The sequence below is a fragment of the Oncorhynchus kisutch genome, linkage group LG6, assembly GCF_002021735.2.
Source record: "Oncorhynchus kisutch isolate 150728-3 linkage group LG6, Okis_V2, whole genome shotgun sequence".
NCBI lineage: Eukaryota > Metazoa > Chordata > Actinopteri > Salmoniformes > Salmonidae > Oncorhynchus > Oncorhynchus kisutch.
Window position 1 is genome coordinate 26,483,283 of NC_034179.2, and position 24,924 is coordinate 26,508,206.

General features: G+C 43.1%; 4 protein-coding genes across 4 annotated transcripts; 3 read left to right on the top strand and 1 right to left on the bottom strand.

Annotated features, from left to right (window-relative positions):
• The first annotated feature begins 695 nt into the window (after positions 1-695).
• LOC109892091 (dystrophin-related protein 2-like) lies at positions 696-6,528 on the top strand. Its single transcript, XM_031826504.1, has 13 exons — positions 696-799; positions 976-1,238; positions 1,553-1,699; positions 1,913-1,991; positions 2,133-2,193; positions 2,576-2,637; positions 2,732-2,806; positions 2,915-3,134; positions 4,368-4,453; positions 4,556-4,713; positions 5,897-6,063; positions 6,153-6,264; positions 6,361-6,528. The coding sequence occupies exons 2-13, from the start codon at positions 1,056-1,058 to the stop codon at positions 6,499-6,501; spliced, it is 1,491 nt and encodes a 496-aa protein (XP_031682364.1). The 5' UTR covers positions 696-799; positions 976-1,055; the 3' UTR covers positions 6,502-6,528.
• Positions 6,529-6,566: 38 nt separating this feature from the next.
• On the top strand, positions 6,567-10,702 carry LOC116374369 (dystrophin-related protein 2-like). The gene is made up of 7 exons (XM_031826505.1): positions 6,567-6,677; positions 9,025-9,072; positions 9,198-9,329; positions 9,536-9,770; positions 9,888-10,011; positions 10,123-10,220; positions 10,416-10,702. Exons 2-6 carry the CDS (start codon positions 9,035-9,037, stop codon positions 10,176-10,178), a joined length of 585 nt encoding a protein of 194 aa, XP_031682365.1. The 5' UTR covers positions 6,567-6,677; positions 9,025-9,034; the 3' UTR covers positions 10,179-10,220; positions 10,416-10,702.
• Positions 10,703-10,918: 216 nt separating this feature from the next.
• Positions 10,919-12,129, top strand: LOC109891765 (60S ribosomal protein L36a). The gene is given in 6 exon segments (XM_074933817.1): positions 10,919-10,939; positions 11,130-11,168; positions 11,170-11,236; positions 11,470-11,537; positions 11,719-11,838; positions 12,056-12,129. Coding segments are annotated over 6 exon segments (336 nt in total). The 3' UTR covers positions 12,077-12,129.
• Positions 12,130-15,157: 3,028 nt separating this feature from the next.
• LOC109891766 (glycine receptor subunit alpha-4-like) lies at positions 15,158-24,251 on the bottom strand. Its single transcript, XM_031825902.1, has 9 exons — positions 24,136-24,251; positions 19,220-19,287; positions 18,903-19,126; positions 18,624-18,706; positions 18,282-18,419; positions 17,978-18,192; positions 17,497-17,772; positions 16,275-16,412; positions 15,158-15,987 (listed from the first exon to the last, which is right to left on the bottom strand). Exons 1-9 carry the CDS (start codon positions 24,242-24,244, stop codon positions 15,718-15,720), a joined length of 1,521 nt encoding a protein of 506 aa, XP_031681762.1. The 5' UTR covers positions 24,245-24,251; the 3' UTR covers positions 15,158-15,717.
• Positions 24,252-24,924: the final 673 nt, after the last annotated feature.

The window sequence follows — 24,924 nt, forward strand, 5'->3', positions numbered from 1 at the left end:
ATTTCTGATCAAATGTATGTTATTTTAATAGACAAGAAATGTGTTTTTCTTTCAAAAACAAGGGCATTTCTAAGTGACCCCAAACTTTTGAACAGTGGTGAACATTTTATTTGTTTGACTTTTATTGTCAATTATTTTTGCAGGATATGTACACAATACACATGTGCCGTATATATAAATAAAATATGAGCATAAAAATGGCCTTGTACAGTTATTTCACATTAAGCCATTGTTTATGGGAATGGTTTTGATGATCTTTATATGCCCGTGCAAAATCATCTCTACAGTCTTTGACGTCTGTCTGTTGTCATGAATCGCAAAGTCCCAACACATGCAATGTATGAAATGTAGTCCAAGTGAAATTCTAAATAGAGAGAGAGTACTTCAACCCACATTATGATGTAGTCTGAATGTATTGTCATTGGAAATCAACACAGATTCAGTCTGAAGCCTGAGCTTGTGAATATTTCTTCTCTTGTTTGCTCCTGGCTATATTTGCAAGTCCACAGAGGTCTGTTATCTAATTCAGTTTCAAGGATGAAAAAAACAAGATATCCAGTGTCTTGTGCATACTCCAGTTTTGTGGTTTTATTAACGTTAAGTCTTGTTATGCTGCTTTGTGCAGCACTTAACCCAGAGCAGATGGAATGACGATGGAACGGATGTCTGTTCTGTTGATCTCTTCTTTAGGTTTTCGTTGAGGAGTTAAAGTCTCGGGGACCCTTTATTTACTCGGTGTTGGAGTCCGCTCAGGCCTTTCTGTCACAATGTGCCACTGTGAATCCAGATGACAGCAAAGGTGGGGAAGTCAGCAAGATATGGCAAACCCAATTATCAGACCAATAAGTTAAGAAGTTAGTTATGTGTTCCTGGTTAGGAAGAAAATGCTTATTTCATAATAAGCTGAATCCTGATTTTTCATTGTCTCTCCAGTGAGATCTGCCCTTTCTGTTACTCTGCATCTCCTGTCTGTAGACGTGAGTACTCAACAGCAGAGTGTCGGTCGCTGGGTGTGGAGGCAGGCCGCAGTGGCCGGAGACCTGTGGGAGAGTGTGATGTCACGCAGTGTTCAGCGCCACAAACACATGCAGTGTACTCTGGAGCGCCTCACAGAGCTACAGGGGGCTGTGGAGGAGCTGTGCCTGGACATGGAGCAGGCTGAGGGGGTGCAGGAGGCCTGGGGGCCCATAGGAGACCTTCTCATTGACTCACTGCAGGACCATATCGATGCCACCAAGGTATGCAGGAATCAGCAACATACAACCATTTTTGTTTTCCACTACCAAGGTCCATTTTTATTTTCCATTATATAGTGACTACTTAGACTAACATTGAAAGTGAGCTGATATGCTCCAAATGCTTAATGCGTGTGCATAGGCATAGAATAACTAAATTAGCAGCTATTCTCTGCACATTATATAGTTTGATTTATTCTAGATTGCTTTACCAGCAGATACAGCGTACTTGGTCAAAGACCCTACATATCAGGATGTTGTGTTATGATTGGCAAATGGTTGCCGTGTTAGTGACTGGCATGGCCTCCATGTTGTAGTTGTTCCAGGTGGAGCTGACTCAGGGTCAGGAGGGCATGAAGCATGTCAACCAGCTAGTCCACCAGCTGACCATCTCCAGTGTCCCCCTATCAGAGGACAACACCCAGGGTCTGCAGCAACTCAACACCAGGTGGAAACTGCTGGAGGTACAAAAAAAGGGAGAGGTTAAAATCCTATATGAGATTTTACAATCCTGATCTTCCCCTGCAACAATGTTCTCCAGCAGCCTCATTTTTCCCATCACTCTTCTAAAGCCTCTTGGTGTCAGATCACGTGTAGTATGTTACTCAGTCCCTGGGAATGTGCTGTAGCAGGCTTAGAGATGTGTGTGCTGTAGTGGGTGTGTTTCCCTGTTGCAGGAGTCCACTGAGAAGAGGCTGAGGCATCTGCAGGATGTCCACAGAGACTTTGGGCCCAGGTCCCAGCATTTCCTCTCTGGTAAGCTGCTTCTCTCTCTCTCTGCTGGAGAACCCCCTCAGAACACTGGTTACATTTGCCATGCTGAATGCCCTTGCTCTTCTGGTTACATTTTCCATGCTACATTGTTGTGCTTGCTTGATTTACATTGTTTCATTTTAGGTTCAGTGCAGATTCCATGGGAACGTGCCATATCGCCCAACAAAGTGCCATACTACATTAAGTAAGCATAAATAAAAACACAAAACCAGTGTGAAAAAACATCAGCCTTCCAGCACAAATACAAGTCTAGCAGCATACAGTGGTTCTTCCTTTAAAAGTTTAGAGCTTATGCCGCGACCGTTTGTGGTAGATGGTGGCAGATTGGGGTAAATTGGGTCATTCTGGCAACAATAGCTGACAAATAACGTGCCATATAATTATGCGGCACTCCGCAAGCTGTGCTGCAGTAAGGCCGCAACTTTTAAGGGAAGAACCACTGTAGCATGTCACAACAGTTTCCCTCTTTTTGTGACCCGTGTCCCAGTTTGTTTACTGTGACCTCAATATTTACTATGACCCCTGTCCCTCTACGTCTCTCTACATGTTACTCTCTCTTGCTACAGCCATCAAACCCAGACCACTTGTTGGGATCATCCACAAATGAAAGAGCTCTACCAGGCACTTGGTAAGACTGAAGAAAAGGATCGCCATATGATTGAAAGGATGCTTCCTATTATGGTGTTGATCTAAAGATGCCATTATTTACCATCTTTCCCCAGCTGATCTGAACAATATCAGGTTCTCTGCCTACCGAACAGCCATGAAGCTGCGACGTGTACAACAGGCCTTGAGATGTGAGTGTGTTACTGTGCCCAGTGACCTGTCATATTAATTGCCCCACTCAATCACCGCAGCAGTAGTGTCACAGCTAACGCCCTTCTCCCTTTCCCCTCTACCCAAAGTGGACAAGCTGAGCCTTGGCTGTGCGGCAGCGGTTTTCCAGGGCCTGGGGTCGGGGTATGATGACCCCGTGACGGACGCTGTTGAGGTTATGGATGTCCTGGAGGTCATCCATGCTCTGACCAGCCTGTACGAGCAGCTGGAGGAGAAACATGGAGTCTTGCTCGACATCCCGCTCTGTGTGGACATGTGTCTCAACTGGCTGCTCAACGTATACGACAGGTCTGCCTAATGGAACATCTTCTTCATTTTCTACAGTTTATTCCCCTTTTTGTCTATCCTTTAGCCTTTCTATTCCCAATCTCTATCTATTCCATTACATGTCACTCTCTCCACTCTTTCCCTCCATCTCTCTCTGCATCTTCCTCTCTTCCTCTAAGAGACATCCTAGGTCAGTCCCACATCAGGGGTTGCTCTCTCTATCTCTTAGATAATTTAGCTACAGTACATCACTCTTAGCAGGGCTCCTTGGATTAGCCATTCAGTTTAGTGAACAATATTCCCCAGGGCAACATCACCAACCAAGTATCAAATAAATATCCAATGATGCGTGACAGCGCTCAGTTTGTGTGTGTGTGTTTTATACTGCGGCCTTTACGCTCTTTGGATAGCGTGCATTTGTCCCTGGGCGATTGTATGTGTGTGTGTGAAGACTGTGTGGACGTGTTTAACTTCTTGTGGGGATCAGAAGTCCCCACAAGAGTAGTAAACAAACAAACATTTGACCAACTGGGGACACTTTGTTAGTCCCCACGAGGTCAAATGCTATTTCTAGCGGGTTTAGGGTTAAGGTTAGAGTTAGTGTTAATCTTAGAATTAGAGTTAGGTGCTAGGGTTGGTTTTAGGATTAGGGTTAGGAGCTTGGTTTAGGGTTAAGGTTGGGTCTTTGGGTTAGGGTTAAGGTTAAGGTAAGAGTACGGGTTAGGGAAAATAGGATTTTGAATGTGACTGAATTGTGTGTCCCCACAAGGTTGTGTGTGTGTGTGTGTGTGTGTGTGTGTGTGTGTGTGTGTGTGTGTGTGTGTGTGTGTGTGTGTGTGTGTGTGTGTGTGTGTGTGTGTGTGTGTGTGTGTGTGTGTGTGTGTGTGTGTGTGTGTGTGTGTGTGTGTGTGTGTGTGTGTGTGTGTGTGTGTGTGTGTGTGTGTGTGTGTATGTATGTATAGATGCATTCATATGCACTTCAGCTGAGCGGCTGAAGGCCAAAAGAGCGAGTACAGTGCTCTGGGGCTAACACCTGGATATCTTATGAATGTGCGTGGGTATTGAACCATGTGCATTTGTGTGTGAGAAGGAGAGAGATAGTGAGGGTGTATTACTGCATTATCTCATGCTTAGATGGCAGTTGACTCTGTTGAGTAAGAATGTATACCACTGTGAAAAACCATCCACCTCACTCCATACTGTGCGGCAGTCAAACACTGAGACTTCCTCTTTTTCTCTCTCTGCACCCTCTAGTGGCCGTAATGGGCAGCTGAGAATCCTGTCCTTCAAGACAGGCCTGGTGTGTCTATGCAATGCTGACATTCAGGAGAAATGCAAATGTAAGATGTGCTTTGTTACTGTATATGATGCATTTCCAATCAATCGTACAGAGAAGTGTAGGTTGTGTCCTATATGTCCTGTCTGAGGAGAGGGTATGTCAGATCTGTTCTGGCAGGTGTCTGGGCCTGGTGGATGTGCTGACCAGCAGCACATCAATGCCCTGCTTCAGGAGATAATCCAGATCCCATGGCAGCTAGGAGAGGTGGCTTCCTTTGGAGGGAGCAATGTGGAGCCAAGCGTGGCCAGCTGCTTTCGCATGGTGAGCTAGGATTTACATTGGTCAAACTAGATACTACTGTTAAGGTTTTCCCCATCTAATTGTTGTGTGAGATTACAATAAGTACAATCCATTCTGTGTTAAAAACTGATACTTGTCATTAGAGTATCTCCAATCTTGATATGTGATGTTGATTATCAAAGGGGATTTTGAACATTCTTTATTCATTTGTAAGGTGTAATCTATAACAAATAATGTGAGCAGCAGACTAATATCACAGAGAATTTGAGGCTGTTTATATGTCTTTGAGTAGGTCTGAGACCATGGTGGAGAGATGCATATGCCTGATTAAACACTGTGAGCCCTATTCAACTAACCATCTATGATGACAGTTATGCTAACTCAAACTGTATCATGTTAAAAGCTCATGTCAAACATTCATGATAAATACTGAGACATCAACACCTCTGATAGACTCTTTTAGATCAGCCAGTCATATGTCTGCTGCCTCTGTTTCATCTTGACATATCTGAGTGAGATTACTAAACAGTCAACTATGTCAAAGGGGTCATGGCATTTTAACAGGCTGTGTTAACTTATCTGAAAGGGCTAATTACCACAGGCTCTGTCGCTCTGACCTTTTGCTGTCTGTCAGCTTGTTTGTGTGGGCTTTACGGAGGTACATATGTGTACACTGGTGTATTTGTGTACGTTGTGTATATTTGTATGTCCACATGCATGTCTGTTTGTGTAGTAAATATGTGATTTGTCCTCTGGTATGTCCCCATGATAGATACTCAGCAGTCCTTCACTCCAGTGGCATCGGGATGCTACTATAGTAGACAGGCTTTATCAGGCTCCACAGCTGGATTAGAGCACACCACTGGAACCCAAACGGCAATGACAATTTAATTATGCAATTTCTCTCATCAAGGCCCTCAAGAAATGTAACATGGAGTGCCTTTCAAACCCTTTTTAATGAGAATTTAGTCCAGTAATGAACATTAGTGACTCATGAGGCTTTTCTTTAACATTTCTTATCATCAATGTCATTAATTATTTCTGGCAATGAATGACTGTGAAGCGCCAGTAATTTGCTACAGCTCTACTTAGTCAGTCTCTGAAGGGGACCAGCTGCCCTCAGGGTGCCAGAGAGCACAGGCCCTGCCTTCGGGATCTCTGGTGGTCTCATGGTCCTCTTCTCCTCCCCACCGTGTGGCTGCAGGCTCCTGGGAAGACCACCATCCAGCTGTCCCACTTCCTGGAGTGGATGAGCCTGGAACCCCAGTCCATTGTGTGGCTGCCCGTGCTGCAGCGAGTGGTCCAGGCAGAGAACGCCCAACACCAGGCCAAGTGCTCCATCTGCAAACAGTGTCCCATCAAAGGCTTCAGGTGAACCATAGGGCCTCGAAGGGGAACACCATTTCAACCATATAGAGAATGTCAATAATATTTAGGCTTTTTAACTCATTTTCCCCCAGATACAGAAGCCTCAAGCAGTTTAATGTGGACATTTGTCAGAGCTGCTTCCTGTCCGGGCATACTACCAAGGCCAAGGCTTTAATTTACCCCATCATGGAGTATTACACCCCAGTAAGACTCATTTTATTATGCCATACTACACCCAAGCATGGCTACAAGAATATTCCCATGGAATTGCAATGTACATTATTTTCTGATCTCTGACAGACCACTTCAGGGGAGAGGATGCGTGATTTTGCCAAAACACTGAAGAACAAGTTCAGATCAAAGCAGTACTTCAGCAAGCATCCCCAGAGGGGTTACCTGCCTGTACAGTCTGTCTTGAGGTCAGGGAGTGAGGAGACGTGAGTCCACAGAATTAGTTCTAAAGCCTGGGAGGTCTTATGTGATGGCACATCCGGAGACTGTGAGCACAGATTGACGCCTGACTTTGATTGACATCTCTGTGCTTCCTTCAGGCCCAGCTCGTCCCCGAGGCTTCCCCACTCGGACACACACTCCAGGATTGAGCACTATGCCTGCAGGTATGAGTCAAGAAATCCTAATATAGTATCAGCCACCTGCTGCTGCCCATTAGCTGGGTGGACTTCACCCTGGGGGTGTTGGGTCAGGCTGAGTCAGAAAAGTGGGCCTGAAGCCTACCAGCGCTAGGGCCAGGAGGAGAGCACGCTGAAGGTTAGCAGTGTCCACAGAACCTTATAATCCAGTTTCTCAGGCAATAACTCCTGCAGCCTATATTTGTAACAGCTGGTCTGAGATCAGCAGCCTGCTGAACACGTGTTCCCCGGCACCGCTGTGTTTACTTCAACAAAGCAACTATTATGTCAGACACACATTTGTCAGTTTCTTTACTTCAATGTCAGTGAAGAAATCTCGATAAACTTCTCTAGTAACTTCTTAATTTTCATCTGTTCACTATCCATGCATGCAGTCTTTATCTGTCCCTACATTCGGCCCTCAGCAGCACTGGTCACGATGTGCCTTTTCGCTGAAATAATCTTCTCCACACAGATGAACATGATGCCACTAATGAGTATGGTGGAGTGGCGTGACTTCCTTATTTCGGCTTAATCATGTTAAAACAGTTAGTCTGGCGTGTCCTCTTTCTCTGCAAGATCATGTTTATAAGAAATGAAAGCAAAAAGTGAAGAAAACACAGAAATGTAATTCTGCCAAGGAAAGTGTCTACAGAAAAGCACAGAAGCCTGATTTAGGAGCAACAGAAGGAGCAACAGTTGTTCCCCCTTGTAAGGTTTAGACTGCTGCATTTGTACTTCTTGGAATTCCCTCCTATGATACACATTCCATTTACCTCACAATGAACTACAGTACCAGTCAAAAGTTTGGAAACACCTACTCGTTCAAAGGTTTTCTTTATTTTTACTATTTTCTACATTGTGGAATAATAGTGAAGACATCAAAACTATGAAATATCACATATTTTATATTTGAGATTCTTCAAAGTAGCCACCCTTTGCCTTGATGACAGCTTTGTACACTCTTGGCATTATCTCAACCAGCTTCACCTGGAATGCTTTTCCAACAGTCTTGACGGAGTTCCCGCACTCGTTAGCTGCTTTTCCTTCACTCTGCGGTCACACTCATCCCAAACCATCTCAATTGAGATCGGGCGATTGTGGATGCCAGGTCATCTGATGCAGCACTCCACCACTCTTCTTGGTCAAATAGCCCTTACACAGCCTGGAGATGTGTTTTGGGTCATTGTCCTGTGGAAAAACAAATGATAGTCCCACTAAACGCAATCAGATGGGATGGTATATCGCTGCAGAATGCTGTGGTAGCCATGCTGGTTAAGTGTGCCTTGAATTCTAAATAAATCACTGACAGTGTCACCAGCAAAGCACCATCACACCTCCTCCTCCATGCTTCACGGTGGGAACCACACATGCAGAGATCATCCGTTCACCTACTCCGCATCTCACAAAGACATGTCGGTTGGAACCAAAAATCTCACATTTTGACTCATCAGACCAAAGAATGGATTTCCACCGGTCTAATGTCCATTGCTCGTGTTTCTTGGCCTAAGCAAGTCTCTTCTTATGATTGGTGTCCTTTAGTAGTGGTTTCTTTGCAGCAATTCGAGCATGAAGGCCTGATTCACGCAGTGTCCTCTGAACAGTTGATGTTGAGATTTGTTTGCTACTTGAATTCTGTGAAGCATTTATTTGGGCTTTAATCTGAGGTGCAGTTAACTCTAATGAACTTATCCTCTACAGCAGAGGTAACTCGGGGTCTTCCTTTCCTGTGGCGGTCCTCAGAGCCATATTGCTTGATGGTTTTTGTGACTGCACTTTAAGAAACTTTCAAAGTTCTTGACATTTTCTGTATTGACTGATCTTCATGTCTTAAAGTAATGATGGACTGTCATTTCTCTTTGTCTATTTGAGCTGTTCTTGCCATAATATGAACTTGGTCTTTTACCAAATAGGGCTCTCTCTTCTGTATACCTCCCCCTACCTTGTCACAACATAACTGATTGGCTAAAACACATTAAGAAGGAAATACATTCCACAAATTAACTTTTAACAAGGCACACCTGTTAATTGAAATGCATTCCCAGGAGACTACCTCGTGAATCTGGTTGAGAGAATGCCAAGAGTGTGCAAAGCTGTCATCAAGGCAAAGGGTGGCTACTTTGAAGAATCATATATCTAAAATATATTTAGAATTTTAAAAAACAACATTTTTGGGGTTACTACATGATTCCATATGTGTTATTTCATAGTGTTGTTGTCTTCACTATTATTCTACAATGTAGAAAGAAGTTTAAAAAAAGAAAAACCCTTGAATGAGTAGGTGTCCAAACGTTTGACTGGTACTGTATGTTTTTACTGTCTGCTTCTGTTCAAGACTCGCTGACATGGAGGACCAGAACTGCTCCTTCTTCAATGAGAGCTTGTAAGTTTATCATATAAAGCTCTTACTTAATGATACAAAATGAGACTGTGTCCAAGATGAACATTACATGATCTTTCTTACATGTCTGCATAGTTCATTCTGTCCTTCCCTCTGTTAATGGCCAGGGATGAGGATCAGTATCTTGACCGTCTGGAGCAGGACTCCCTGGCCTCCTGTCATCATTACCTGGGTTACACAGGCTGTGAGACCCAGGATGAGCTGCAGAGGACACTGGCCATGCTGGAGAATGAGAACAGGTGAGAGGTCACTAACGCTCATGTCCTTATCATTTCATGAGTGGTGAGGTCAGTCCAATCACGTACAAATCAAAATATTTCTGCCATCAGGGTATCGAATCTTATCCAATCATCATTAGTTTACCTCTGATCTGCCATAAGAGCATAGATGAAAACATAAAAACACAAATGAGTGCCTGGGGTCACAAAGGTGTAATTTCCCCCAGGGTGCTCCAGGGGGAGTACCGACGTCTGAAGTGGCAGCACGCTGAGGCCCAGGCATGTCCACACCTGAGGGAGGACTCTGTGGACCAGGAGGACTACCAGGACCAGGCCTTGCTGGCTGAAGCCAAAGGCCTGAGGCACCATAAGGGCAGGCTGGAAACCCGCATGCAGATCCTGGAGGACCACAACAAGGAGCTAGAGTCCCAGCCCCATCGGCTCAGGGAGATTCTACAACAGGTGAGTCTCAGCAAGAGGTTAGCAAATAGGGGGATGCCTCGAATGCACAGTCCTGTCTACATGAAAGTGCATGTTTATTTCCTTGTGATTTTAGAATATGTTTTGTGAGTCCAACAGAACAGAGAGGGTTCAGAGGACAATGTATCGACTGGAACACCATCATCTGTGTACTCTCCTGTGTCACGAAGAGACCAGCTGGGGAGACAGCTAAGCTCAGGAGCCTCCAACACAGAACCCCCAGGTAACATACTACGCTAGTTTGATATGAGGATTAACTATCAAAGACATGTTGCCATTAGGGGCTTGTCTAAAAGGGAGCCATCATGCCTTTGTTTTCCCTATGTGTAATCAGGGCCTGCTTGGAGCCAGAGCAGGGTGTTACAGCCGATCACCTTCAACAGGTCATAGAGCAACTGAAGAACGTCTTCCCCTTAGAGACCAGAGAGAACGGTAAGTTCAAAGGGTTGATAACCTGGCACAAAGGCTGCATTCTTATGATCAATGGGATATCTCCACTGCATAATCCTTATTACATCAGAAAAATCTCAAAAGTATGCCAGCCTTCTTTTACCGTCTCTGGATATTCTCTAATAGTGTGTACTTAGTACATTTAAATGTCTGTTCTTTTTCTTTTTGGCCCCATAGGTGTTGCATCACCTTTTTGACTTGTTTGCCATTCCAGAGACCAGACTGTGAACCTAACAACACCTATCGTTAACGGATAGCCTTCAAGATTCCTCTCACTATGATCAAGCACATATCACTACTGAGATCCATGTGTGTTTTATCCAGCTTAATACACATTGAAATGAACAAACGGGCTACATTATGGATGTCCAGTGGCCAAATATACCACTGGATGGAAATGTGTTCTTTTATGGTGTCAGGCCCATCTTTGTCTATGTGTAATATTTCATGATGTTGATATTTTTTACATTTTCAAGAATGAATAAAATCATAATTCAATGTTTCTCTCTAACCGTTTAATTATTTTGCACAAAAGTACATTTCCACATGCAGTTATTCATGTCAGTATTCAATATTCTGTCTCTCAGTAATAGTTTAAATATATGAAAAAGTTATATTTCATTGTCACAATGTAGGCCCACACAGGGAACAGCCATACAAATCACTTATCAGTACTTTCCATGGAAAGATATTCTCTTCTGGTAAATGGACTTAATCGACAGGACAGCCCAATTTTCACGCCACTATACCGAAGTGACTTTTTCGTAGCAGGTTAGGAGAATTTAGGAAAACGTTATTGAAATTGCTAGCAAGCAATGTGATACAGGCTTCAGTGGAGAGGAAGTCTATATCTTTGCTATAGTCATTTACTAGTGTTTATGTTGTATCTAGGTAAACATACCGAAGACCCGCAGGACTTACTGCAAGAAATTTTAAAAAACATAAAACTCACAAAGTTACCCAGTACAAGAAGTGCAAGGATTCTCTGTGTGCACAGGGTAAGTTTGCCACGGAGTTTAACGTTCAAAATCACATTGTATTGGTCACATACACATATTTAGCAGAAGTTATTGCGGTTGTAGCGAAATGCTTGTAACTTTTTAAACTTAGGCGCTAGAAGCAGAGCTGCCATGTGTCGTTACTTCCCAGTCTCTGTCTGCTTGAACATTCACATGTATTTATGCGTGGTGTCTACCTCCGCATGAGTTAATCAGGTAACAATGTATTTTAGGCAAAAGGAGATACAACCGAAAACAATCTGGTTGTGGTGGCCAGACAAAGCCTATTTTCAGGAAGAAGGTATGCAAGAATCACAACGGGGAAATATTTTATAAATTCACTGTTACCCTAGTCTTCCCTTCTAAAGATGGGACTTGTTTGCAAATTGCCTGTTTTAGTTACCATGTCTACCCAAGTCGGCACATGAATCATTTCCATATTTTTATGTTGCATGCTTGAACCCTTGTGATTTGTCCTGCAGGGTAAAACTACAAAGAAGATTGTGTTGAGGCTGGAGTGTGTAGAGCCCAACTGTCGACAAAAGAGAATGGTGCCCATCAAGTGATGCAAACACTTTGAACTGGGAGGAGACAAGAGGAAGGTAATAGTACTGGTTCTCCTCAGTTTTGAGAGCCAGCAAACCATAGCATCTATTGGTAGCCTAATTGTGAAACGTGGGCACGAAGCAGAGGGTGGTGTTAATGAGATGGACACTAAGACAATTTAGCTTCTTATAGATGGTGATTTGAATCTATTTTCAGCAATCTGTGAAATGTTATATTTTTTTACCTAATCGCTATCCTTTTTCTTACTCTCAGGGCCAGGTCATCCAGTTTTAAACTTTCTCTTTTCTTGGGCCACTTTAATCAATAAAATATATATTCTAACTGTACCTGAACTTGTACTGTATTTACTGTTGTCACTTGATAATAAACCTCTAGTATACATTGGAACCAGTCAGACAAGTGATCTTGAATTGTCTGACACATGCAGTTAAACATGATAATGCCCTCCTTTTGGCAAATCTGACCACGACTCCATTTTGTTGCTCCCAGGCTATAGACAGAAACTAAAACAGGAAATGCCCGTGCTCAGGTCTGTTCAACGCTGATCCGACCAATCTGATTCCATGCTTCAAGATTGCTTCGATCACGTGGAATGGGATGTGTTCCGGATAGCGTCAAACAACATTGATGTATTCGGTGAGCGAGTTTATTAGCAAGTGCATCGGTGATGTTGTACCAACGGCGACTATTAAAACCTTCCCAACCAGAAACTGTGGTTTGATGGCAGCATTCACGCAAAACTCAAAGCGCGAACCACTGCTTTTAATCAGAGAAAGGCGACCGGAAACATGACTGAATACAAACAGTGTAGCTATTCCCTCCGCAAGGCAATCAAACAAGCTAAGCATCAGTATAGAGACAAAGTAGTCACAATTCAAAGGCTCAGACACGAGAGGTGTATGGCAGCGTCTACAGTCAATCACGGACTTGTCACAGGCCGGCTCATAGCCTGTGGCAAAAATGAGGGGACACGAACAACAGGTATAGGCCAATCAAAAAGGTTCTTTATTGTAAACCAAAAACGATTAACTTTAAACAAAGAAAAAGGAATGAGGTGTGAAAGTATTATAATGTAAGGTGTATGTAAAGTGCAGGGATGCATGAATCTGTGTGTGTGAATGACTGAGTGAAAACTATACAAAACTACAAAGGAACAAACAAAACAGGATCATACCTGGAGGAGCCGAGAGAGACAAGAGTGATTAGTGAAGCCGTTTAAATACCCTGAGCCCAGGTGACTCCAATCACTAACGACCCTCTGCCTGCAGGAGGAACCGCAGGAGTAACCTGCACTGCAGAGGGGCCGTGACAGACTACAAAAAGAAAACCAACCCTGTCTTGCTCCCAGAGAAACTAAACTTCTTTGCTCGCTTTGAGGACAATACAGTGCCACCAACACGGCCCTCTACCAAAACCTGCAGGCTCTCCTTCACCGCAGCCAACATGAGTAAAACATTTAAACTTGTTAACTCTCGCAAAGCTGCCGGCCCAGACGGCATCCCTAGCCACGTCCACGGAGCATGCGCAGACCAGCTGGCTGGTGAGTTTACAGACATATTCAATTAATCCCTATCCCAGTCTGCTGTTCCCACATGCTTCAAGAGGGCCACAATTGTTCCTCTTCCCAAGAAAGCTAAGGTAACTGAGCTAAATGACTATTGCCCCGTAGCACTCACTTCCGTCATCATGAAGTGCTTTGAGAGATTAATCAAGGTTCATATCACCTCCACCCTACCTGACACCCTAGACCCACTCCAATTTACTTACCGCCCCAATAGGGCCACACGACGCAATCATACTGCCCTGACCCATCTGGACAAGAGGAATACCTATGAAAGAATGCTGTTCATCGACTACAGCTCAGCATTTAACACCATAGTACCCTCCAAACTCGTCATTAAGCTTGAGACCCTGGGTCTCGACCCCGCCATGTGCAACTGGGTCCTGGACTTTCTGATGGGACGCCCCCAGGTGGTGAGGGTAGGAAACATCTCCACCCTGCTGATCCTCAACACTGGGGCCCCACAAGGGTGCGCTCTCAGCCCTTTCCTGTACTCCCTGTTCACCCATGACTGCGGGCCATGCACACCTCCAACTCAATCATCAAGGAAGGAGGAGGTGATGGCCCTCGGAGTGTGGTGTCAGAAAAATAATCTCACACTCAACGTCAACAAAAAAAAGGAGATGATCGTAGACTTCAGCAGATGGAGCACGTCCCCTATCCACATCGACGGGACAGTAGTGGAGAAGGTGGAAAGTTTTAAGTTCCTCGGCGTACACATCATGGACAAACAAATGGTCCACCCACACATAGCGTGGTGAAGGCACAACAGCGCCTCTTCAACCTCAGGAGGCTGAAGAAATTTGGCTTGTCACCAAAAACATTCACAAACTTTTACAGATGCACAATCGAGAGCATCCTGTCGGGCTGTATCACCGCCTGGTACGGCAACTTCTCCGCCCACAACCGCAAGGCTCTCCAGAGGGTCGTGAGGTCTGCACAACGCAACACCGGGGGCAAACTACCTGTCCTTCAGGACACTTACACCACCCGATGTCACAGGAAGGCAAAAAAGATCATCAAGGACAACAACCACCCGAGCCACTGCCTGTTCACCCCACTATCATCCGGAAGGTGAGGTCAGTACAGGTGCATCAAAGCAGGGACCGGGAGACTGAAAAACAGCTTCTATCTCAAGGCCATCAGACAACATACTGACTCAAATCTCTAGCCAGTTTAATAATAAAAAATGTAATGTAATAAATGTATCACTAGTTACTTTAAGCAATGCCACTTTATATAATGGTTACATACCCTACATTACTCATCTCATATGTATATACTGTACTCTATACCATCTACTGCAGCTTGCCTATGCCGTTCGGCCATCGCTCATCCATATATTTATATGTACATATTCTTATTCATTCCTTTACACTTGTGTGTAAAAGGTAGTAGTTGTTGTGAAATTGTTATATATTACTGCATTGTCGGAACTAGAAGCACAAGCATTTCACTACACTCGCATTAACATCTGCTAACCATGTGTATGTGACCAATACAATTTGATTTGATCTGTAGTGAAGTTTGGATGATGCCTTCCCCCCCTAATTGACTATCAAATGTGAGCAGAATGTAGGTTCTAGTTGTTAAATACTCCTCAGAAAACAAACTAGATAATCCCTAAGGTATTATTCAGTGTTTCGAATGGATTAGCTGTGGATTTAATACTCCTAAAGGTGTACGCTGTATCCTGAACTTCCGTTTCCGTTTCCTTTCAGAATGGACACAAGTTTAGGAGCATCACTGAGACAGTGACAACAGCAGTGATTCATTTTCACACTAATCATTAATTTGGCTTTTTGATTTGTTTAATTGAGGATGACAAAGTCAATACTTGACACAGTATGATAATCAAGGACATTGCCTATCTAGACAATTCAATATGTCCAGCATTCACTTCTGTACCAATAATGTACAATTACATAAAGTGTACCATATGTTGAAATCAATATATTTGTAGGGGTTTATGATTTGCCAATACGGTAATGTGGCAATCCACAAGAGTACAAAATAAATACAATTCTGAAATACAAAAAAATATATATTTTTCCATGCAGTCCTGCTTCAATATCTGGACTTGTGCCCTCCATGGGGGTGACATTGAAAGTATCCATAGTGCAAGAAGGCTTATATGCCATTAGTGCGTTCCATTGGAATTGTAAAAAAAAATTAAGGATGACACTTCGAAGAGACATCAAGTTTGCTTACTTTCATAAAAGAATGAATGGAACTGGACATGCAGTCAGTTATTTATCCATTGGCACAGCTGATGGATCTCCAACACTGTCTCAAAGTGTTCTGTGGAAGACTAGATTCTAGTGCTATAATTCAGTCCACAGATGTTGGTTTGTCACAGAGTAGCTCGGATGGCTTCATTCCGTAGCACTTTGTACGTGAGCCAATAGAAAACATTGAAGCAAAGGAAACTCAGAGGGAACACAGCCCTGGATATAGTGTCAATCCTTTTTGCCCGATCTACAAACCGCCTGCGGATGTCATACAGTGGAAACCCAGGAGGTAAGGCCTGAAAGATTGGGGCGTCCATCTCTGGTGGTGCATCTTCTGCTGCTCCATAACTATGGAGAAAATAGGCCTGACTCTGCTCTGTCAGTTCCTGCTCCTAGGAAAGAACAAAAGGAAAAGGGTCAAATATGTCTGTCACCCTCAACCTGAAACATTTTCTCCACATTTCTTGCCACATACAGTATTATAATTATTCAAGAGTGGCAAAGTAAAAAAGGACTTGGATTTTGTGATGAATACATTTCACATGAGAGAGATTAAACAGATAGCGATGACAACCGTATCACTGTGAGATCTACCATTTTGTTTTTCTAAGTGAACAAACAGTGGACTATCCCCATTAAACTAGACTCCAGTCAATGTGAGAAAAGTAGGAGTTTTTACCCTGGCACAGACACTGCACTGCTGAGGGCCAGACAAGGTCCCCTGGCAGGTGTTGTTGCCTGGCACGTTGTTACCTTTCACTTTGCTGCTCTCACGAGTTCCACTTCCCTGCTGATAGAGCCAGAGCAACATGGAGGTTTAGCAGGCACACGAGAATACTGTGATTCAATCTAAACAACATGCAGTGACACATTACTGATGACATTCAAGTAGGTTAACAGAGTCTGAGAAATACCAACTGAATGTGTAAAGGTTTCAAAATAAGATGAGACTTAGGTAAAACAGTAGACTATCTGGTCCCTGGAACTGATCTAGATGGAGGTGTCAGGGAAAAGTATTGGGAATTTTCATAATATAGTGGAAGGCTAACTGTGGAGCTACAGATAAACTACTACCACAAGTCAGTTCAATAATTCCAGATAATTCTTTTTTTGATCACTCTTTTGGGTTACTTGTTTATGTTGAGGTCCAAAGTGAAACGGAAAGCCATGCTGTTGAGTAGAGCAATAATGGCTAGAAGAAGGAAGAAAATGACTTGAATTTAGAACAGATCTGTGGATCTCCCAGCATGATACAACAGCCAGCTGAACTGTGTTGCTGCTGCATAACAGGTGTCGTGGAAGATTCAGAATTTGTTGGTAACATTTGTAAGATGTCTTATATTCATCAAATGTGTGTAAGTTACTTCTCATCAGAATGGTATTTTTGTATAATACTGTGGCGAGGTTGCAGTTATCTGTTCTATGTCAAAACTAAGTTGCATGGGCCGCAGAGAGGGGAGAGGTCAAAGTGTCATCATGTGTAAACATGTCTTTTACTCCCTACCTTTCCCAGTGGGGAAAGGAGGGTGGCAGTGTCTGGAATCATTCTATGCTCCCTCTAATGTTGTTTCTATCTTAACCTATAGCCTCAATCAGTGAGATTGTCCAGGATTGTTTGTATTTAGGGTTGGTTGTATCTAAATGACAATTTGATATATGCCTGTTGATATGGAGGATTGGTTTATGGTTCTGGGGTTTGAGAAAGGAGACAAAGCTGAACGATGAATTATGTCTATGCTGTCTGACTATGTGTGTTCTTTGCTATTAAAGGATCTCAGTTGCATTGTAAGGGGGCTCTCAGAAAATTCATTGAGAGACACTGAATTTATCTGAGAGTCACAGAAAATGCTATAGAGCTTATATAATTAAAGATGGACTTTGATAACTAACTCTGACTTGTGTGTGTGGTTTGCTCCCATGATTTGGTAAATAGAGGAAATGTCCACGACACAGGGCATAGAGGGAATAGCAGGTGACAGCAGCCTGAGGGAGTGGGCTGCACAGGGTCTCGTACTCACAGTTCTCTGCCGCTGTTGTTCTTTGATCTTTTTCCTCAGTCTGAAGAACTCTTTGTGCTGTCGTGAGACAAAGTTTACTGCTGCATACTCCAGCAGTGCAGCAAACACAAAAAGAAGACACACAGCCATCCAGATATCAATGGCCTTCACATAAGACACCTACAAACAGATGAATATGTGTTAGAACTTCAACATGCAGGTAAACAACTGAAATAACCTGTGATGGTTAGGTATTAAGTATAAAACTGGTAACTGGCATTTTCTGAATTAAATAATCTTTTGAAATCAATTTTGATTGAATGCATGTAGCTTGTCCAGCTAGAACACCTGAGCAAAATAAAATATCAAACATTTCCTCTCTTACCTTAGGCAAGGATGCCCTGGACCCAGAGCTTTGTGTTGTCATGGTGAGCACTGTGGTGATACCAAGGCCCACTCTAGCTGGGGCCGCATCCATGTTGATCCAGAAGGAGACCCAGGAGAGGATGACGGTTAGCAGGCTGGGGATGTACATCTGGATCAGGTAGTAACCCATCTGTCTCTCCAGGTGGAACTTTACCTCGATGCAGGCAAATTTACCTGCCAGCAGATGCCAGATGGTTAGAGATGAAGACATTGTCATGAAGCAAACTGTGGCAATAACATTCCATTGAGAGCCCAGAATCTACCTGTGTTGTAGTGTTTGGTGCAGTAGCCCAAGTCTTTCTCCTCCTTCAACACAAACTGAGGAAGCATCAGGTCATCAGCCACCTGCACAGGGCCAATGTCCAGCCACTGGAAACACAGGTCATTCATGGTGTAGCCAACTAGAGCACAGAGGAGAAGGGAGAACACGGGTTTCTTTTATTCATGATCTAGCCTGCTACAGAGGGAGAGGCAAGTTTATTTATAAAGTTGTCAACATCAAAAGCCTGTCTAGTCAAGTGTAGAGAATGGGGAAAAAGAGGCACCAGGAAGTGAAACTAGCCGAGTGCAAAGAATGGATAAAAAAGAGGTAATAGAAAACTCACAGCTTTCCAGCTGCATAGAGCATGTCTGAATGTCCATAGGGAAGTTCATCAGATCCATAGGGCAGGACAGGATCAGAGTTAACCTGACTCACAGAACCAGAAGCACATAGTGAGAGGGTGAATAGAAGACAGATATGGGGAGCTTTGTACACTAATATTACTTGTGGCCTCAAATTGAGCGTTGATAATTATTGTTACTGATCACATGTTATAAATAACACAATCGTACTCTTATATATCATTATGAGGAGACACTACTGTTTTAGAGACACCGGTCACCTGATACTGTAGAGGACATTCCCATTTTGGAATATCCGCAGCAGTTTGTTGTCTGTGGTGACTTCGTGAAAGTTTGCCCCTTTTTCATTGGCAAAGAAAAGGTCAGGTTTCCAGATGGAATCCAACATGGAAGGATCCAGGTCCAGAGAGTCATCAGGGTACTCCTTATAGGCCAGTCGTGGGTCATTCCATTGTTGCCGTAGAAACACATTAAGCCGATAGTCCTATGGTAGTTATAGTAGAAAAGAGACAGTCTATTAAAGTGAGCGAACAGCCGCTGTTTGGAGGAAAGGTGGATGAGAATAAAAAGCCCTCACCATAGTGGTTTCTGTGATGGACCCAAAGCTGTTGATGAACAGGTTGATGGTGACATTCACAGGAGGACCTGAAAAATAGTCCATGAGACACAGCTACTCATCTATACTGGATTATAATTTCATGTGTTTCACTATACTATTTTCTGAAACATACCATTGTTTCATTGCTTAACCTGTACTGTAAAATGCATTACTCATACAGTACATGTTCATTCATCATTCATACATATTTATTCATATTTCAAGGAAAATATCTGTGGCAGAGCATCTGTGGCAAATAAAAACGGATCTGAAAACATTGTCAGGTCTATTTAATGACGGGATAATATGGTATTCCAGCCCACAATGGAATAAGAACTATTTTACTGTATATACTGAACAAAAATATAAATGCAACATGTAAAGTGTTGGCCCCATGTTTCATGAGCTGAAATAAAATATCCCAGACATTTTCCACAAGCACAAAAAGCTTATTTTTCTCAAATTTTGTGCACAAATTTGTTTACATCCCTGTTAGTGAGCATTTCTCATTTGCCAAGATAACCCATCCACATGACAGGTGTGGCATATCAAGAACCTGGGGATAATAAAAGGCCACCTGTGGCGGACTGCACTAGCATCGAATAGTCCCCGCGATATGCAACTTTTCAGGGAAGTCAGGAACCAATACACGCAGTCAGTGAGGAAAGCAAAGGCTAGCTTTTTCAAACTGAAATTTGCATCCTGTAGCTCTAACTCCAAAAAGTCCATGGAGAATAAGAGCACCTCCTCCCAGCTGCCCACTGCACTGAGGCCAGGTAACACTGTCAACACCAATAAATCCACGATAATCGATCATTTCAATAAGCTTTTCCCTACGTCTGGCCATGCTTTCCTCCTGGCTACCACAACCCCGGCCAACAGCGCTGCACCCCCCACAGCAACTCGTCCAAGCCTCCCCAGCTTCTCCTTCACCCAAATCCAGATAGCAGATGTTCTGAAAGAGCTGCAAAACCTGGACCCCTACAAATCAGCTGGGCTAGACAATCTGGACCCTCTCTTTCTAAAATTATCCTCCGCCATTGTTGCAACCCCCATTACCAATCCGTCCGAGATCCCTAAAGATTGGAAAGCTGCCGCGGTCATCCCCCTCTTCAAAGGAGGTGACACTCTAGACCAAAACTGTTATAAACCTATATCCATCCTGCCCTGCCTTTCTAAAGTCTTTCGAAAGCAAAATTAATAAACAGATCACTGACCATTTCGAATCGCACCATACCTTCTCCGCTGTGCAATCCGGTTTTCGAGCTGGTCACGGGTACACCTCAGCCACGCTCAAGGTACTAAAAGAAATCATAACCGCGATCGATAAAAGACAGTACTGTGCAGCTGTCTTCATCGACCTGGCCGGGGCTTCCGACTCTGTCAATCACCGTATTCTTATTGGCAGACGCAACAGCCTTGGTTTCTCAAATGACTGCCTCGCCTGGTTCACCAACTACTTCTCAGACAGCATTAAGTGTGTCAAATCGGAGGGCCTGTTGTCAGTACCTCTGGCATTCTCTATGGGCGTACCACAGGGTTCAATTCTTGGGCCGACTCTTTTCTCTGTATATATCAACAATGTTGCTCTTGCGGGTGATTCCCTGATCCATCTATATGCAGACGACACCATTCTGTATAGATCTAGCCCTTCTTTGGACACTGTGTTAACTAACCTCCAAACAAGCTTCAATGCCATACAATACTCCTTCAGTGGCCTCCAACTGCTCTTAAACGCTAGTAAAACCAAATGCATGCTTTTCAACCGTTCGCTGCCCGCACCCGCCCGCCCGACTAGCGTCACTACTCTGGACGGTTCTGACTTAGAATATGTGGACAACTACAAATAACTAGGTGTCTGGCTAGACTGTAAACTCTCCTTCCAGACTCATATTAAACATCTCCAATCCTAAATTAAATCTAGAATCGGCTTCCTATTTCGCAACAAAGCCTCCTTCACTGACGCCACCCTCGTAAAACTGACTATCCTACCGATCCTCGACTTCTCAGAAAACTGGATGCAGTGCCATCCATTTATCACAGTGCCACCCGTTTTGTCACCAAAGCCCCTTATACCACCCACCACTGCGACCTGTATGCTTTAGTCGGCTGGCCCTCGCTACATATTCGTCGCCAGACCCACTGGCTCCAGGTCATCTATAAGTCTATGCTAGGTAAAGCAACACCTCATTTGGCCGCCTTTCCTTACAGTTCTCTGCTGCCAATGACTGGAACGAATTGCAAAACTCGCTGTAGCTGGAGACTTATATTTCCCTCACTAACTTTAAACATCAGCTATCTGAGCAGCTGACCGATCGCTGCAGCGGTACATTGCACATCTGTAAATAGCCCACCCTACCTACCTCATCCCCATATTGTTTTTATTTACTTTTCTGCTCTTTTGCACACCCGTATTTCTACTTGCACATCACCATCTGCTCATCTATCACTCCAGTGTTAATTTGCTAAATTGTAATTACTTCGCTACTATGGCCTATTTATTGCCTTACCTCCTCACGCCATTTGCACACACTGTATATAGACTTTCTTTTTTTCTCTATTGTGTTATTGACTGTACGCTTGTTTATTTCATGTGTAACTCTGTGTTGTTGTTTGTGTCGCACTGCTCTGCTTTATCTTGGCCAGGTCGCAGTTGTAAATGAGAACTTGTTCTCAACTTGCTTACCTGGTTAAATTAAGGTGAAATAAAAAATATCTAAAATGTTCAGTTTTGTCACACAACCCAATGCCACAGATCTCAAGTTTTAAGGAATCGTGCAATTGGCATGCTGACTGTTGGAATGTCCACCAGAGTTGTTGCCAGAGAATTGAATGTTCATTTCTCTACCATAAGCTGCCTCCAATGTCATTTTAGAGAATTTGGCAGTACGTTCAACTGGCCTCACAACCGCAGACCACGTGTACCCACGCCAGCCCAGGAACTCTATATCCGGCTTGTTCACCTGCAGGATCGTCTGAGACCAGCCACTCGGACAGCTGGTGAAACTGAGGAGTATTTCTGTCGTTAATAAAGCCCTTTTGTGGGGGAAAAACTCATTCTGATTGGCTGGGCCTGGCTCCCCAGTGGGTGGGCCTGGCTCCCAAGTGAATGGGCCTATGCCCTCCCAGGCCCACCTATGGCTGTGCCCCTGCCCAATCATGTGAAATCCATCGATTAGGGGCTAATTAATTAATTAATTTCAATTGACTGATTTCCTTATATGAATTTTAACTATACAATTGTTGAAATTGTTGCGTTTATATTTTTGTTCAGTATAATAATAATACATTTGTATAAAGCTTTTCATTAGAGTTATTTTTGATACTGTATATATACAATAAAAACAACATGCATTTAGAATCAAGGCAGATAAAACAGCAATAGTGTGCTTGGTGCTAAATACATTTTAGATTGGGACTAGGACTATCAAAAATGCAGTCTGTAGAAGTGGGTTTTAAGGCCCGTTTTAAAAGTTCAGAGTGATGGTGCAACTCTCAGATGGCCAGGGAGAGCATTCAATAGGCGAGGGGCAAGGTACCAGAAGGGTCGGTTCCCCATAGTTCGGAGACGTGTCTTGAGCAGTAGGGAGTGGCTGGAGCAGAGAGTGCAAGGTGGCTCGCTGATTGAGATGAGGTCGCTGGGCTTTAAATACAAGCATGACCATTTTGAAGGAGGATGTTTGGAGATCCAGAATCAGCAGCAATCAGCAGGTCATTGGTAACTTTAATCAGAGCTGTTCCGGTGCTGTGCAAGGGCCAGAAGTCAGATTGGAAAAACTTTTACAACTGATTAGATGACAGATGAGATTGAAGTTCGTTTGCAACCACGTTCTCCAGTACTTTTGATAGGAAGGGGAGGTTGGAGATGGGCCTGTAGTTGGATAGGATGTGCTGGTCAAGGTTGGGTTTCTTCAGTAACGGGGTGACTGCAGCTGTTTTGAAGATTGGTGGTACTGTACCTCTCCGGTCAGCAGGGACTTGTTGATCAGGGTGATGAGAAACATAAGCAGGCTTGATGAGCAGGTTTTGAGTAGGGATGTAGGGAGAAGGTGGTGGCCTTTCATTTTAGAGATGATTGACTGCATAGCGGTGGATGTGTTTACACAGTTTATAATGTGGCAAGCTGTCTTGTATTAGATTGAGTAATCACAAACAGACAGGATAAAATGGTTGTCATTTCCAATATGCTCCCATTAGTACATTGCATCTCACAACTACTGACATCATAAATATTTCATAATCTCATTTCCTAAGAGGGTATAATTTATTGATTCTACTTTAATTAAATGTGTGTATTTATAGACAATCAGCATGGAGTTACTTTGCATTGCATTCACTGGCATATTTCAGTTATGTGCAGCAAGTATAAAATATATATGATGAGATTTGACCCTTGAGAAATAAAGAGGAACTATGTCAGAGGGAATCTGCTGGCTTCGCTGGCTGTGGAGAAACAGACTGAACTAGGGGCACTATTCATTCTGATCCCGAGATAACATTTTAAGGTAATTTCCGATTGAGCTGACATGCAGCATATACTGTGAATGCAGTCTCCGCTAAAGCGGGAATATTGCCTTTACATTTCAAATCACACTGTAAGGTTGAACTTCTGCGACGCGGATTTAATAGAGCCCAAGGTCTGTGGGTTAACATAAACGCAAAATGACAATTTTCTAACCAAAAACAAATGCTCTGAGTAATTCCGGCATTAAGTTTCAAAATAAATAATTATAATATGAAAGTGGAAATCTTTCAGATTTATATCCAATTGTATCTTAAATATATTATTTAAAGCTACTGTACTACAGCCACCTGTTTAGGCTTTACTGTACTGTATCATAATGTTTATAACTGTATATGTATTGTTTTATCATCTACAATGTACTGCATTATACCTTTGAAGTTGGGTCTAATGCGGGCGTCATACCCAGATGTCCTTCCCATGAGTTTATCCAGAAAGTCAGATGGGGAAGGGGCCTTCCCTACCCTGCTAGGTAGCTTCATCTCCTTACAGGACCCAGGCCTGCCAGAGGGGAGGAAGAGGAGCAAACTGTGAGAGGAATGTCAGGAGTAGTATTATCTGGAACTGATGGGCAACTACAGTTTCAGACAGTCATAATAAATGGATGTGATAGAAAGAATTTGATTCATAAAAGGTGAAGAGTTACATACTCTGCTCAACAAGTGATATGCTGCAAAAACATATTTCTTTGAAAATATAAGGTGGGAGTAAGAATGGTAGGGACGATATATGCTTTTTGTAATTACTATTTCTTTGTAATCAGCCACAAGCAGTAAAGTAGTGACTATTTTTTGTAATAAAATTGGAATATTCATGTATTACAATTAAGAGATGGTATTTGAGTTGGTGTGATCATTTATATTGATTTTAGTAAACACACAGGTCATGTAGCTTTCTCCTTTATGTAGACTGCGTATATCTAATCCCTGGACAAAATCATCTCTCCACTGTGTCTTTCCCAACATTCCAAATCACCTTGCTCCCTCTATCAGCGGTTTTCTTTCATAGATGATCCTACTTTAAGTGTAGGACTTCTACGGTCTAGTCCCAATGCATTAGACTAACAGCAGAATCGATTAAATTTGTTAAGCTAAATGTAGAGTTGTTTATGAATAAATATTTAATACAGGGTAAAAGTCTGCAAAGTTTGGAGGAATAACTA

Excerpts from the sequence above, each read along its gene's own strand:
- LOC109891766 (XM_031825902.1), bottom strand. The coding sequence starts at position 24,244 with ATGAAGCTACCTAGCAGGGTAGGGAAGGCCCCTTCCCCATCTGACTTT. Across the intron at positions 18,420-18,623 it reads CTCTATGCAGCTGGAAAGCT|TTGGCTACACCATGAATGAC; the intron begins GTGAGTTTTCTA and ends TCTGTGCTCTAG. Across the intron at positions 16,413-17,496 it reads TCATGGGAGCAAACCACACA|ACCTCCATGTTGCTCTGGCT; the intron begins CACAAGTCAGAG and ends TGTGCCTGCTAA.
- LOC109892091 (XM_031826504.1), top strand. The coding sequence starts at position 1,056 with ATGTCACGCAGTGTTCAGCGCCACAAACACATGCAGTGTACTCTGGAG. Across the intron at positions 2,638-2,731 it reads AGAGCTCTACCAGGCACTTG|CTGATCTGAACAATATCAGG; the intron begins GTAAGACTGAAG and ends ATCTTTCCCCAG. Across the intron at positions 6,265-6,360 it reads TCATGGAGTATTACACCCCA|ACCACTTCAGGGGAGAGGAT; the intron begins GTAAGACTCATT and ends GATCTCTGACAG.
- LOC116374369 (XM_031826505.1), top strand. The coding sequence starts at position 9,035 with ATGGAGGACCAGAACTGCTCCTTCTTCAATGAGAGCTT. Across the intron at positions 9,073-9,197 it reads TCCTTCTTCAATGAGAGCTT|GGATGAGGATCAGTATCTTG; the intron begins GTAAGTTTATCA and ends GTTAATGGCCAG. Across the intron at positions 9,771-9,887 it reads TCAGGGAGATTCTACAACAG|AACAGAGAGGGTTCAGAGGA; the intron begins GTGAGTCTCAGC and ends TGAGTCCAACAG.